The sequence below is a fragment of the Lithobates pipiens genome, unplaced genomic scaffold, assembly GCF_037356315.1.
Source record: "Lithobates pipiens isolate NorthernLeopardFrog02 unplaced genomic scaffold, aLitPip1_a1.2 Scaffold_13, whole genome shotgun sequence".
Lineage (NCBI taxonomy): Eukaryota > Metazoa > Chordata > Amphibia > Anura > Ranidae > Lithobates > Lithobates pipiens.
Window position 1 is genome coordinate 104,786,356 of NW_027507718.1, and position 14,021 is coordinate 104,800,376.

Here is a 14,021-nt window from a genome sequence, read left to right on the forward strand (position 1 = left end):
TTTTCATTATTTTTGTCCCATGTCCGACCTGTGACCCTTACTTTTGGTAACAAATTTTAGAATTTTTAGATTTTTCACCTTTTTCTTTTTTCATCTGCCTAGGTAGGGAAGCTTCTTTCCTGTCACTATTTGAGGAAACAATCTGGTGGATTGCTAACATATAATCTATAGTCTTTTCAGTAAAAGATAAATGTTTTTTTTTTGCCATTCATTGGTCTATCAAAGAAATATAAAACAAAGTTTTGGCTATATATACACGTTAAAATGTATTTATCAACCACATAACATGGTCAGATTTTTTTTTTACTTATTGCTAAGCCATTTCATTGTGTTTTATCATGTCTTAAAATCAGACCTTGCTGCAGACAATAGAACAGTGGCTAACTGGTTAGTACTTCCGCCTGACGGCACTAGCGTAGTTGGTTTGAATCCCAACTATGACACAACGTGCCTGAATTTTTCATGTTCTCCCTGTGCCTGTGTGGGTTTCCTCCCACGCCAAAGACATGCTGGTAGGTTCATTGGCCCTTGAGTTGTATTGTATGCATGTGAGTTAGGGACCTTAGATTGTAAGTTCCTTGAGGGCAAGGACTGAATGTGAATGTACAATATGTATGTAAATTGATGGTGCAATATAAGTACCTGTAATAAATAAGAGAGAGTGCTGACATTGAGAGTCAACGGGCTTGGTCAGTGTCCCTCTGTTCTCATTCCTAGCACATTATGGGCTGCAGATTTCAACAAGATATGTCAGCAGGTTTTCAAACACTAAACAATTATTACCATGGTAAGCATTCTTGTCCTATCAACTTATTTTTATCTATCACAACCCCAGATGTGGACTCTGTTATGCTGCGTTCTCTGAAAGTAGAGACTAAGGGGTAGCTGGTGTTCTGCCAGGGACCCCTAGGAGTTTGGGCTTAGCTGCTGGTTACCTCCAGGTCACACAGAAGAAGGAACTCGAAAGTGAGAGAGGCATAAAGCACTGGGAAATCAAGAATGAAGATCAAGGCAAGATCAAGGCTATGCACAGCAGAGGTTTAGACTGTGAATGCGGTGCAAGTACAGGGATAGCTTAGAGAGGGCCAGATGGATGCAGTTGAGATGCAGTGAAAGCTTCAGATACAGCAGAGACTAAGAAGGCGGGTTCTGGAGAGCATGTGGGGTGCGCTGAGGTGCAAAGGGAGCTGCAAGTGTAGTGGAGGGGGAGCTGGGGTTCAGTAGAGATGGTGGGTGGATTAGAGCTACAGCAAAGAATGTAGATGCAGTAAAGGTTAAGACTGTGGATGCTGCAGATATTGTGGATGTAAAAGAGGGTGGGTGTAAGTGTGACTATGGCAAAGACTGGTTGCTGCAGAGGTCAGGGAGGTGCAAGCTTTATTAGCTGAGGGAAGCGATAGACACCAATATAGCTTTCGCAGCTCATGGGGAGTAATAAATACACATTAAAATTGGTAGCTCAGAAAGAGCAGTGACATTGCATACCACTCGAGTTCAAAAAGTGATTACATTCCCATGATGCACCATGCGACATATCACATGATATAACCGCAACACTCTTTGTAAAACGAAGACGTGACAGCCAAGGAAGATAGAGGAGGCACTGGCACTGGAATGAGGAAGGTAACTGTGACATCCTAGTAAGTTTTCTCTAAGAAGGAAATAGTCATTCATTATTGCCCTTCAAGCCTAAAAAAAATAAGTTTTGGGTCAAATTTATGGCTTTTGGATTATAAAATACCTTACCTAGATTACTTAAAGCAAACTTTTTGGCCATTTTAAACTAGCAAACATCCTTTCTAAAACTCTCTCGAACTGCTAAACCTTGTTCTTAGAGTGTAACTCCAACCACTTGCTTTCCCCCAGGCAACCAAAGTGCTTTAATGCAAAACAAGGGTACACTAATTGGGCAAGGGGCAGGTGGATTAGGGTTTAGTTCTGAAGTTGTGAAAGTTGTGGAGTCAAGCCAAAGTATTAAAATATCAAATAAGAACAGGATTGAAGTGGGATTCCTGGCTACCAAAGCCACCTTGACTCTGGAAGTTTATATTAGCTAATAGGTAATAGCTAATAGTTGTGTAAAGATATATTTTGTATACTATATGTATAATATACATTTTGTAGGGATGTATAGCAAGATAGCTCATTGCAAAGGATAAAGCCATAAGAAGTATAGTACAGTTGCTATTTTTATTGCTATTTTTAAGGTGCATACGTTAGAGTGATAAGGTTAATTAGAATATTAATAGCATGTTGTTGTAACTAAACAAATAGGAAGTATGTAATATAAGCAAGCAACACAAGATTCTGGGTTCATTCCAATTCTCATGAAAGATGCTCTGTGCATGAAGGTCTAATATAAAAATATTTTTATATATTGTAAGCTTCTCTGGGGCAGGTATTATTGGTTATGGGTTTTTCTGTATAAACTGTTAAACTGTTGGCACAAAATATTGCAAATAAATATATATTTTTTAATATAACAGAAGCTGAATTGATGCTTTCTTTGACATCCACAGTCAAACATCTTCATTTATTTGGCTTCTAATGTATTAGCCCTTGTACACATGGTCGGACATTCCGACAACTAAATCCGTTGGATTTTGTCCGACGGATTTTGTCAAAAACTTGTGTTGCCTACACACGGTCGGACAAAGTTGTTGGAAAATCTGATCGTACATAACGTGATGATGTTATTTCGTTACGACGGGACTGCGTTCAGGCTAGTAGCCAATAGCTTTGGTCTAGGAATTTGATCTGAGCATGCGTGGCACTTTGTCCGATCGGAATTCTCTACACACAATTGGACAAAGTCCGATCGGATCATGTTGTCAGAAATGTTTATAGCCCAGCTCTAAAACTTTGTCCGTCGGATATTCCAACGGAAACAGTCCAATGGAGCTCACACACAGTCAGATTATCCGAAAAAACGGTCCGATCGGACATTTTCCGTCTGAATGTCCGACCGTGTGTACAAGGGCTTAGATAGTTATAGACGAATTAAGATTTCAAATTCTAGAAATGGACTGATGCTGTAGGGAAAGCAATAGTTGGGTAACAGAAATAAGGCACTGGGGTCTTGAAATCAAAATGAGACTTTCAGCTGTGCATCTTCCTTATGACATTATGAAAAAAATCGTCCCCAATATAGAGCCAAACTGGCATTTCAACTTTACATGTTTCACTGAATAAAGGGCTCAATCACCACTTATGGAGTGAAATGCATATTAGCCATAAACTGTCATGAGCAAGGACTTTTTGGTATGTGCAAAAAAAAATACATTCCTGCTGAGACTTGTGGATTTAATGAATCATGTTTTGAATCCACGGAAAAGGCTGATAAGACTGTTGACTTTGTGGCACAGGAATATTGAAATCTTCTGGAAGGGTCATGCAAGTCAATCTTGGACCAGCTTTCTCTTAAGCATCTTTTGATTCACATTCTATCTCTGAATTTTATGAGTGCATCTGTGTGATCTGGTAGCACTGGAGCATAGCTACACTGCAGTGCCAAACCTCTCATCAGTTTATTTAATGATTAAATCTTGCTCAGTGTTTGAATATTGGTATCTGAACCTATATATGTACATTTTGGGTCCATGGACCTGTATCTCTGTTAATGGCTAAGCATGAACTCACTATCTGTTCCTGCCCTTACCCTCTAAATTGGACTTTGAACTTTTCTCATTCTTATCCTTGCTATTGGCTACAGCTAAGATTCAATTATGGTCTCAGCTATTGTCCAGTACCGGCCCATACTCTTTGTTTGCTTTTGGACCATGCTTATTTTCTGCTTTCCCTGACACTTCACTTGTTCCTGGACCATGCTTATGTACTGGCAATCTTGATCTTCAGCCTGTGCTAACCTAATAGTTTTCTGTTTTACTTTGGCCCTTCGTGTGCTGTCAACTGCCTCTGGACAGACAGTCTTGAGGGTCTCACTTTAGGAGTTTTCCAAAATCAGTGGGTTTTGTGAAGGCCAAGTGTGTTTAGAGCTTGTGTTAGGCTGGGTCCACACTGGTACTACACAACTGTTGTACGACTGTCATCCTACTTTGCCCTGAGACATGGTTCCTACAAGGTCCAACTTCAGACCTACTTCCATCCGACTTGAATGAATAAGATAAGATTTTGTTCTGACTTTGAGATAGTCTGACTTGTCCTTTGACCAATAAAAACAATCCCAGTGTGAGATCATTTAATTTTACTGCTGCTGCAATCACCATGTCTGATTGCAGAAGTTGGATGGTTAGGACAATGATCTGACTTTGATCCGACTTCAATGATATTCAATGGGCTGAAGTAGGACCAAAGTTGTGCCAAAGTAGTGCAGGAACCTTTTTCAAAGTTGAACCGACTTGTGTCAGGCCAGTTAAGACGACTCTCATAGGGAATTATTGATTTACACACGACATGTGACACGTGCTCCCAAAGTCGGAGCTCATGCCGTACCAGTGTGAACCCAGCATGAAAGCCTCTTTCAAAATTCATTATAATATGGTGGGAACTAATACTAGATTCTCACAAACTATTTTTTACCAAACCTGTAATCAATAAAGCAACATTAAACAGCAACAAGGGATAGTTATAATCAGTTTTCCTCCATGATTTCAAATAACAGACCTGCTGGTACTTTTTTTTTTTGGGGTCAAATTCCAATGTCCTATTCACCATTTCTGCACAGTATATGTCCCACTTACAGTATATGTTCTCTATATAGACAGTACAACACTAGGTTTAAAAGATCCTATCTGAATGCAGATTAAAATAGAAAGGCAGTTTTAAAACAATGAACTGTAGGTTGGCTTTTAAATGAAAGTTTTGTTTTGCTTTATTTACACTAGGTGATCCTGCCAAAAATACACTTTCTATGTTATTTTCAGGTGGCCAATGCCCACTCACTGTACTGCAATTATAAAGGAGCACCCAAGATGGGAAGAATGTTAGGACCACAGAGCATCTCCTCCTCTCTTCACCTCCATAACATGGGGGTGTTCTGTAGTCCTGAGAGGTGAACTGGGCAGGGCTGATTACAACACTTGAGAGCTGGAGAGTGCAACATCTGGTGCAGCTCTGCATAAAAACCAATTAGCTTCCATTTTTTTTCTCAAAGCTTTAGACCCCATTTACCCTGAGGTGCTTTACAGGCATCTTTGCACTAAAAATAGCACCTTTAAAGCGCCCGTAAACAGCTTCTTCTGCAGCCCCGGTGTGAAAGCCTGAGTGCTTTCACACTGGGGAAGTGTACTTGCAGGACAGGAAAAAAAAGTCCTGCAAGCAGCATCTTTGGGGTGGTGCGGGAGTGATGCATACACCGCTCCTACACCTCCCCTGCTCATTGAAATGAATGGGCTTGTTTTCAAAGCACCTTAAAAGCACTTTGAAAGCAGCACTAAGTGGGCATCTTTAACCCCTTTTTAACCCCTTCTGGGAGCTTAAATGCATCTGGCTAGTGGCGCTTTAGAGCTAACGCCTGCACCACCCCAGTGTGAAAGGGGTCCAATTGAACAAGCTGGAGTTAGGAGATATTTGGCTACCCTGCACAGCTGCACCACATTTTCCACTCTCTGGTTTTAGTAAATCAACCCCAATATGAGAATTGGTACTGAGAGGTCAGCTGTGCCAAACTATTACTGATTCTAAGTAGATTCTGATCTGTGACAGAATTCCCTTTGCAACTGATTCTGTGGTGTGCAGTACATAATGACAAGAAAAATCATACTAATTGCGTGTAAGATCATATTTACACGCAGAAGATGCCTGTCATTCAAAAAAGCACCAGCCACCTTATTTTCAACAAAAAATGGCTGATGATAATACAGTATTAGATATACAGGCATGCCCCACTTTTAAGTATACAATGGAGTTTATTTACTAAAGCTGGAAAGTGCAAAATCAGGCTGACTTCTGCATAGAAACCAATGAGATTCTAACCCCAGCTTGTTCAATTAAGCTTTGGTAATAAAACCTGGAAGCTCATTGGTTTCTATGCAGAAGTGAGCCTGATTTTGCACTTTTCAGCTTTAGTAAATAGTAAAAATAAACCCTATTGTGTACTTAAAAGTGGGGTATGCCTGTAATAGGGTATAGGAATGCTTAGAGCGGTTATCTTAAATCTAACTTTAGACAAATGTTAACTTAAATGCTATGCGTAGCTAAACTCTGGACAGTGTTACTTTTGTTCTAGTCCAATAGACACCTTTTGTAGAGATTACAAGAGCAACTTTATTCTAGGCCCTGCTGTGTTTCTATTATGAAAGTATTGCTTTCTTTTCTAAAGACAACAACAATAGAGGTGAGTGCATTGCCTCTGCCTGTGCTAGAGCACCGATCAAGCCACATGAGATCTCATTTCAGGCATAATGTGCATCGAAGGACAAAATTAGATTGAGGAGTAAATGGAGCCTAAAATCTCCGAAGCTTTATCCATCAAGAAACTGCCGCCCTGCAAAGTTTAAATTTCACTTTCTCCATCGCACAATCTCACCCTGGATACTGTAGTTTTAAGAAATGGTCATACAATACATTTAAGCCTTTGCTCAAGGGGAGATGTTAAATCTGACTTGTGTAATATCTAATGAAATTATGTTTCTTTTTCTCAAAATTTAATTTAGAGCTTCCTGGTTAGGCAAAAGTAAAACTGTAAGTCACATACCATTGGTAGGTGGTGTACAGCCATCGGAGGTGCTAAGCTCTCCACAAATGTCTTCTTTAGATCTTCCAACAGTTTAGTCATACAAAAGCCTGCATGCTAAATATAGATTGATTGCATAGATTATCTAGACCCTCATATTATATAGTTTTTGCAATTCTAAAGTTGATTGTACAGAAGTACCACTGGTTGGATTGTAATGTGTATGTAATTGTATGGTGAGAAATGTATGGAATGTAATTTGTATGGTGAGCTCTAGAGCTAAAGTTGCCCTGTAGCAAAGGTAATCTGAGCAAATAAAAAATCCTGGAGAAGCATACAGCTATGGCACTATAAGCACCAGCAACAACAACCAACTTGACATCAAATAGTCAACAGACAGATGACAAGCAGCCTTGAAACAGGTCAGACAGCAAGGTCAGTAGCTAACAGAGTTGGTGTCAGGTGGCAATTCAAATCATGTGATCAGTAACAAGCAAAGGTTGGGTCAAACAGACAGGTACAAAGGAAGAGAACACCAGTGTGGAAACGCTATTACTAGTCCAGAGTACTGAGCTTTTTAGGTTTAAATAGTGTGCTACCTCAGTTCTGACAAGTGAACTGAGAGGGAGCAGTGCAAGCCCGAGTGTTTCTGTTGCTTGGTGTAGTCATAATAGCATAGTGTTAGTCTAAAGCAGGAATCTCCTAGGGCAAAGAATTATTGGTGCTGCAAACATTCACTTTACAAAGTTTGTCACTTATAGTTTACCTGACAGGACAGTGTAGTTATGTGTCATGGTTGCAAATTCTGCTGAAAGTGTATCTCTAGGCAATCTCTTTTTTATAGTTTTTGATAGAGTGGGGAGAGGCCAGGCACGTTGTCAAGTTTTTATTGGTGTCAGTGTCCCATTTGGGAGATTCATTATTTTTTTGTACTGGTGATCATTGTTAAATAGAAAGAAAGTGAGGGGAAATCCCAAATTTTATAGTTATCTTAAAACAAGAAGCGGGGGAAAATCTTCCAGTTTAGGTACCTATTTCACAGACAGCTGTCTAAGTGGGGGACATTTCCTTACTTTGGGAGATACTCTCTAACTTCCATTGTTTCTCTGAGACAGGAAGTGAATGGAAATTCGCCAGCGGTACACAGGCATAAAAAGAGAAAAAAAAAGAGAAAAAAGTCTAGCAGGAGTTTTAGCTCTTCTCCACTCTATCTAAGACTAAAACCAAAATTTTAGCTATACAGGCATACCACACTTTTAAGTAGACAATGGGGTTTATTTACTAAAGCTGGAAAGTGCAAAATCAGGATAATTTCTGCATAGAAACCAGTGAGCTTCCAGGTTTTATTACCAAATCTTAATTGTACAAGCTAGGGTTAGAAGCTCATTGGTTTCTATGCAGAAGTGAGCCTGATTTTGTAAAGTGAGCCAGCTTTAGTAAATAAACCCCATTGTGTACTTAAAAGTGGGGTATGTCTGTATGTTCATCAGATGTTTGGGGAAGTGCCCGAATTAAAAGAAATTACAGATTTTTTCTTAAGGACCGTTCATGGCTTAAATCAGTTTTTAGATAAAGGATCAGTGCCTACAAACACCTTAACGTTTAAGCAGATGGGTGTTTAGTAACTGTATTCATATAGCACAATGTGCAAGAACTATAACTGCAATAATTGTTACCACCTGGGCCTACCCGGTCTATATACACTACATTTTGAATATGAGTCATAAACTATAATTTATTTCAGTTAACAATTAGGGACGTTAAATTTTGCACACTGCAAACTGAAGATGCTATTCTAAGTTTTCCATATTACCTATATATTATTTATGATTTTATTTGATAGGATAAGGACCAGGAGCAAAACATTAATTTCACAACTTTCCAATTTAACACGTGTTGGAACGCACTTCAATTCATATGTACAGTTGGTGCTTATTCCTACCTGTGCGTTACATTGATGTGTGATGGGCAAAAATGCAGGTCCAGCAAAGTAGCACATTTGCATGAAAACAAACATAAACATGCCAATGGTAGGTGTGACCCCAGGTCAACTGACAGGTAATTTAATCTTTAAGAAAAAAGTTTGAAGACAGCACTTTGACATTCTTGGGAGTAGCCATTTATTTATTCTGGAAGTTGAAATGTATTTATGTATTTAATGTATTAAATTAGAAAGTGACTTTTTGTCTCTAGTACTTTCTATGGACCATTGAACCATCTGCATCAGCCCTTATCCCAATGGAGCTTTTAATCTAATGTCACTTTTACAGTCCTACATAACTTATAAATACCCTCTAGATAATTTTTTTTATAGAACTCAATTACCCCTTGGTATGTTTTTGGATTGTGGGATAAAAGCAAAACATAGGTGACATGCTTGACATGTCTACTTGTAGTCTTAGCAGGGGTATACAGTATGTGACAAGGTATAAACAAAGGAATACAATTGGGGGACAGTTGTCACTTTATAACATGATGAACAAGGCTATTAATCTCAGGATAACTAGATATTATGTTAATGAAAGCTACATAAAGTATTTAAAATATCTAAAAAAATTTGGAACCTACAGGTCTAAGCTTGTTTGAGTTTACTGAATGGATATAGATATACTTTGAGAATGCAGAATACGTCCTAGGGCTATTTAATTTCCCTTGCACCAGACCACCACACTGCTAATAGCTCCGTGGTCTGTGAACATCATTTCATGAGACTTTTGAATATATAGGTTGGGTCTTGTCAATTTTTCTTCTTGTGGTACACTGTAGAAGTTGTACACCGCAGAACCCTGACTGCAACCTGAAGTTTCCTCATTTCTTTTAATTTGGAAAATATATCTTAGAACTCAGATTATGGTACAATTAATGGGCTTTCTGACTTTAACATTAACAGAGCAGTGACTGTATTCTCTTGTTACCTTGAATTGCTATTTGCCATGTGTATTCAAGCTTTTTCTTTTAAGAAGAATTAGGTGCCCCTGCCATCTGTTGTTCAGCCTGAAAAATACAAGACAACAAGCAACAATATTCTTTTAAGATATTAATAAATTCAATAGATGGTGAGAATGTTAGCTAAATACCTCTGAGTTGGGTATAGTGGACTTTACCCATACCATTCATGTCCTTTGTTTATAAGCTGATATTTATTTATTTATTTTTAATGAACTTATGCAAATGAATTCTAAGTATTCTAAAATAGGTAATATAATGTATCTATAGTGTAATGATTTGGTACGTAAAATGAACTGTCCTATTCCAGTTAACTAACTGTGCACCTTGTTTTGTAAGGAAACAAAGAGATCTACTTACAGTTATTTTGTCAAAAAAAAAATGAAAGGTAGATATTGTCTCATCATGCATACTCCTCAGGTTTTATTCACTGTGCACTTGCTGATTGTAATCTAACAACATGGGCATTTTCATTTTATGTGATGTGCTTGGCTTATTTTACTGCATATTGGAAGTCAAAAAAGCTTGTGTAAAGGGTTTCCAGTAAGACATGAAAAAACTTTCACACAGTAGATTTTAATATGTTCTTTGCCAGTTTTCACTTATGTATTTATTTCCAGCATCCAGTATAGTAAAGCAGAGGGGTAAAAAATCATGCATGGGAAATGCTACACCTTGGGAGATAATTTTATTGCACCTTTGCTAAGTTGAATTTTATGGTTTGAGTAACAGATTACAGCCCTACCGCTGTTCCTTTTTTTCTTCAAATCACAGTGGATGTCTTGAATCAGAGTTTTAACTACATGTTCTCTAGGCTGCCGATTTCATGCAGCCACGAAAATTTGATGGATAATTGAGGCTTGCTTATAAATGTTTAATTCAAGGTCTGTTCTGCCTGACCCATATGCCTTCTGTGAGGGCCCTGCCTTATTATTGATTTCATGTCCACACCTGTGGCATTCCCTAGTTCACAAAACAGAAATGTGCCATTTAGATGTAACATGGCGAAGACTAATTAAGTAAACAGAATTGATATAGATTGGCCATGTGCCACCTTTGCCATGCATTCAGATAATTAGAAACATCGTGGGAAGGAATCTAAGAAAATGAAATCATTTATTCCTATTTACCTAGTCATATAGCAGGAAGTATGTACTTTCCATTCTACAATAATTATAAATACTTTACTTTGGCAACTTCAGCCACAGTTATTATAACCAGGTTACACCAATGAAAGATTTACAAAGACATAAGACAGTTTCATAACAATAAAAATACAGATATTGGTTAGCTTTTTACATTGGAGCTGAAACTGCTGAACTCCTTTAGCTTAGGCTACACTATTTTGGATATTCGGGTTTCAGGTACTATGAGCTCATGTTAGACCAAGACTAGGTAAATCTTGTTGGGTGCACTTTACTCATTGTGCTGATTTATTTACCCTACAAATGTATTCCAAAATGTAACCTTTAAAGTATCAAGCTACCTTGTTCCCAGAGGCCCACCAAACAAGCTCTTACTTAGGTAAAAAATATACATTTTTCATAATTTTTTTTGCAGACCAGGCTTATTAATACAAAAGTCATTTTACCTCTGAGTTAGGTAAGGAACAAATTCTTCTCCTTCATAATACTGACTTTGGTAAAACCTCAAGTCATATTACCTTCTTGACATTTCTGTCTTACGGCCTAGCTAAACTCATTTATTTCTCCAATTACTAATCTATTCAGAATTGTAGGCTGGTTATCTTATCCACTGGGCACGTTATCCCGCTAAGTACATTTCTTATGCATTAAGCTGGCTATAGACTTTAGATGGCAGTCAGAATGCACAGGTATTATCCAAATATCAGATGTCATTTTCTACAGCTTTCTGCATAAACATGTATGCTCAAGTTGCTCATGAATGCATCAGGAATGTTTGTGTATGCAATGAAATGGTGAACAGTAAGCTGGATGGAGATACCTCCATTTCTGACCTAACCCTGGGTTACCAATGCTGAAGAGACAAGGTTTTTAAATTTCAGTGATATTTTTGCCCTGGGATCGCCTGAGACCACGAACAGTCAGATGTCAATAATGTATTATTTATGCTTAGGCAAAATATTATTAAGAGTAATATACAAAAAGTACACTGGTAAGGCAAATTCAGTTGTGTGTTTGCTTTTAAATGTATTTCATCCCTTTTTTTTCCAAACAGCTTTCAAATGTTTTTCAGTAAAACCAATGCAAGCTCTCAGTTTCAATTTCAGGATGGCGTTTGGTAAACAATCTGAAAAGTATGTGTTTTGCAGACTCTCATTCTAGCATGCAGTTTAATGTATTTTTTCCAATTATCTTTTTCTCATGCACCCCCTATAACACATTTTCAACAATATTGCAGAGCACAAAAATAATGTCTTCTCCTGCCAAGTATATCAAGATATCCTGATATTCACACTGTGCAGTGATGACAAATGCATTGGCAGGGCTCACAGCTCTCAGGGAGATGTAAAAACATGCTTGGCATTTGTGAGACTTCGCATGGTGATTTGCTGTGTTTCATTCTCTAGGTCGTGATTTGGCAAGCACAACCCTCCCTGGGTACCCTCCGCACGTCCCCCCTGCCGGACAGGGCAGCTATTCTGCTCCAACGTTGACAGGAATGGTGCCTGGTGAGTATTCAGTAACACATGTACAAAATATGATGAATTGCAAATCGGTTTAAAAATATTGAATAGAAAACCTTTTGCTACAAATCACATGGATGCTGCTTGATTTATTAGAGTACTGCAAAGCTTTTTCTGAAACAAACTTGGGAATCTTACTTAATTTTAATAATTCTCATTTTATTTTCTGTTTTGAAATGCACCCAAAAGGGAAAATAATACACTAGCTACATATGTTAACTGTCTAATCAGTCAAAAGATTTAAGGTTTGTGTTTCAAACACCTCTGCTAGACAGCACAGCTAGGTGAATGACACAATTTTCTTAAGAATTAAACATTACATTGAGGTCACCACTGCAGGTTGCTGATTGGACAGAAAAGAAGCAACAGAAAATATATGGATCAACACACTTTGGGGTTGATTTACTTAAATTGGAGAGTGCACAGTGCACAATCTGGTGCAGTTCTGCATAGAAATCAATCAGCTTCCAGTTTTTTTTTTTTTGTAAAAACGTAATTGAACAAGTTGAAGTTAGAAGCTTGATTGGCTACCATGCACAAGATTTTGCAATCTCCAGGTTTAGTAAATCAACCACTTTCAGCTCAAGAGCATGTAGCAGGACCTGATTACCTCCTTATGGTGCTCCTGCTTCTCCAAGTCTGCTGCTGTTGAAAGGATTACTAAAAGAACTGGAATGATGGGAGCATCGCACTAGTTTTTACAGTCCATAAAAGGTTTTATCCTGCAACAATATCATGTTTTGGGAAAGAATACATTTTTTTGCAGAATAAAATATTTTATGAAATGCGTAGTATTTTGCTGCAGAATAAAATCTTTTATAGATTGTTTAAACAAGTTTGGCTCTCCCATGTTTTCAATTTGCTAAGCAATCCCCTTGTACAGTGTACACACAATCAGAATTTTAATCGGAAAAAGCTCTGATGGCTTTTCCGGCAGAATTTCGACTGGATTCCGCTTAAGCTGTCTTGCATACACACGATCACACAAAGGTTCTCTGAACTTTCAACCGTCAAGAACGCGGTGACGTACAACACTATGATGAGCCGAGAAAATTAAGTTCAATGCTTCCGAGCATGCGTCAAATTTGTACAGACGATTGGAATTTCCGAACTGAACTTTTTACGACCGAAAAAATTGAGAACATGCTCTCAATCTTTTGCTGGCCAAAATTCCACCAGCAAAAGTCTGATGGAGCATACACACAATCACATTTTCCGACTAAAAGCTCTCATCGGACTTTTGCTGGCGGAATTTCCAATCATGTGTACGGGGCATTGGGGTTCAGCAAGATGCCATGAGGGTTGGTGAGCAGCCTTCAGGACCACATGTTGCATATAACGTTTCAACAAATCGCCACAAAGTTCAACACTCATATGCCACAAAATAGCTGTCCAAGAGACAGAGGATGATATAAGGACAGATCTGGGTACTTAGACTGGTTTGTATGCAATAATACATGTCATTATTTTAAATAAAGGTGAAGCTAAGTTAAATAACAAATGTAAATGATAATTTTTTTTTGTATCTGGCTTTTCTGACCCTTGCATTGCTGAACAATGCTAAGTTTGTAATATAAAAGCTCTCTAGTCAAGCCACATGTTTGTGCAAGTGCAATAAAATGTCTTTATTTTTATACATTAGATATCAGTAGTATCAAAGACTGTCTTTAGCAGTCAAAATTAAGCATTTTGCTTTAGGCAACCAGGTTAATGTTTAATTATTAAATAAAGTAGTCTCTAAACCATTCAACAACTCATTTTGCAGCTACTATT

At 38.1% G+C, this 14,021-nt stretch overlaps 1 protein-coding gene across 3 annotated transcripts in view; it reads left to right on the forward strand.

Annotated features, from left to right (window-relative positions):
• The window catches only part of PAX5 (paired box 5), a 322,505-nt gene that overhangs the window by 267,851 nt on the left and 40,633 nt on the right, over positions 1 to 14,021 (forward strand). For all 3 annotated transcript variants that reach the window (XM_077475368.1, XM_077475371.1, XM_077475370.1), the window contains one exon: positions 12,132 to 12,233. In XM_077475368.1, the coding sequence (XP_077331494.1) occupies positions 12,132 to 12,233 (102 nt within the window). The remainder of the gene's footprint in view (positions 1 to 12,131; positions 12,234 to 14,021) is intronic.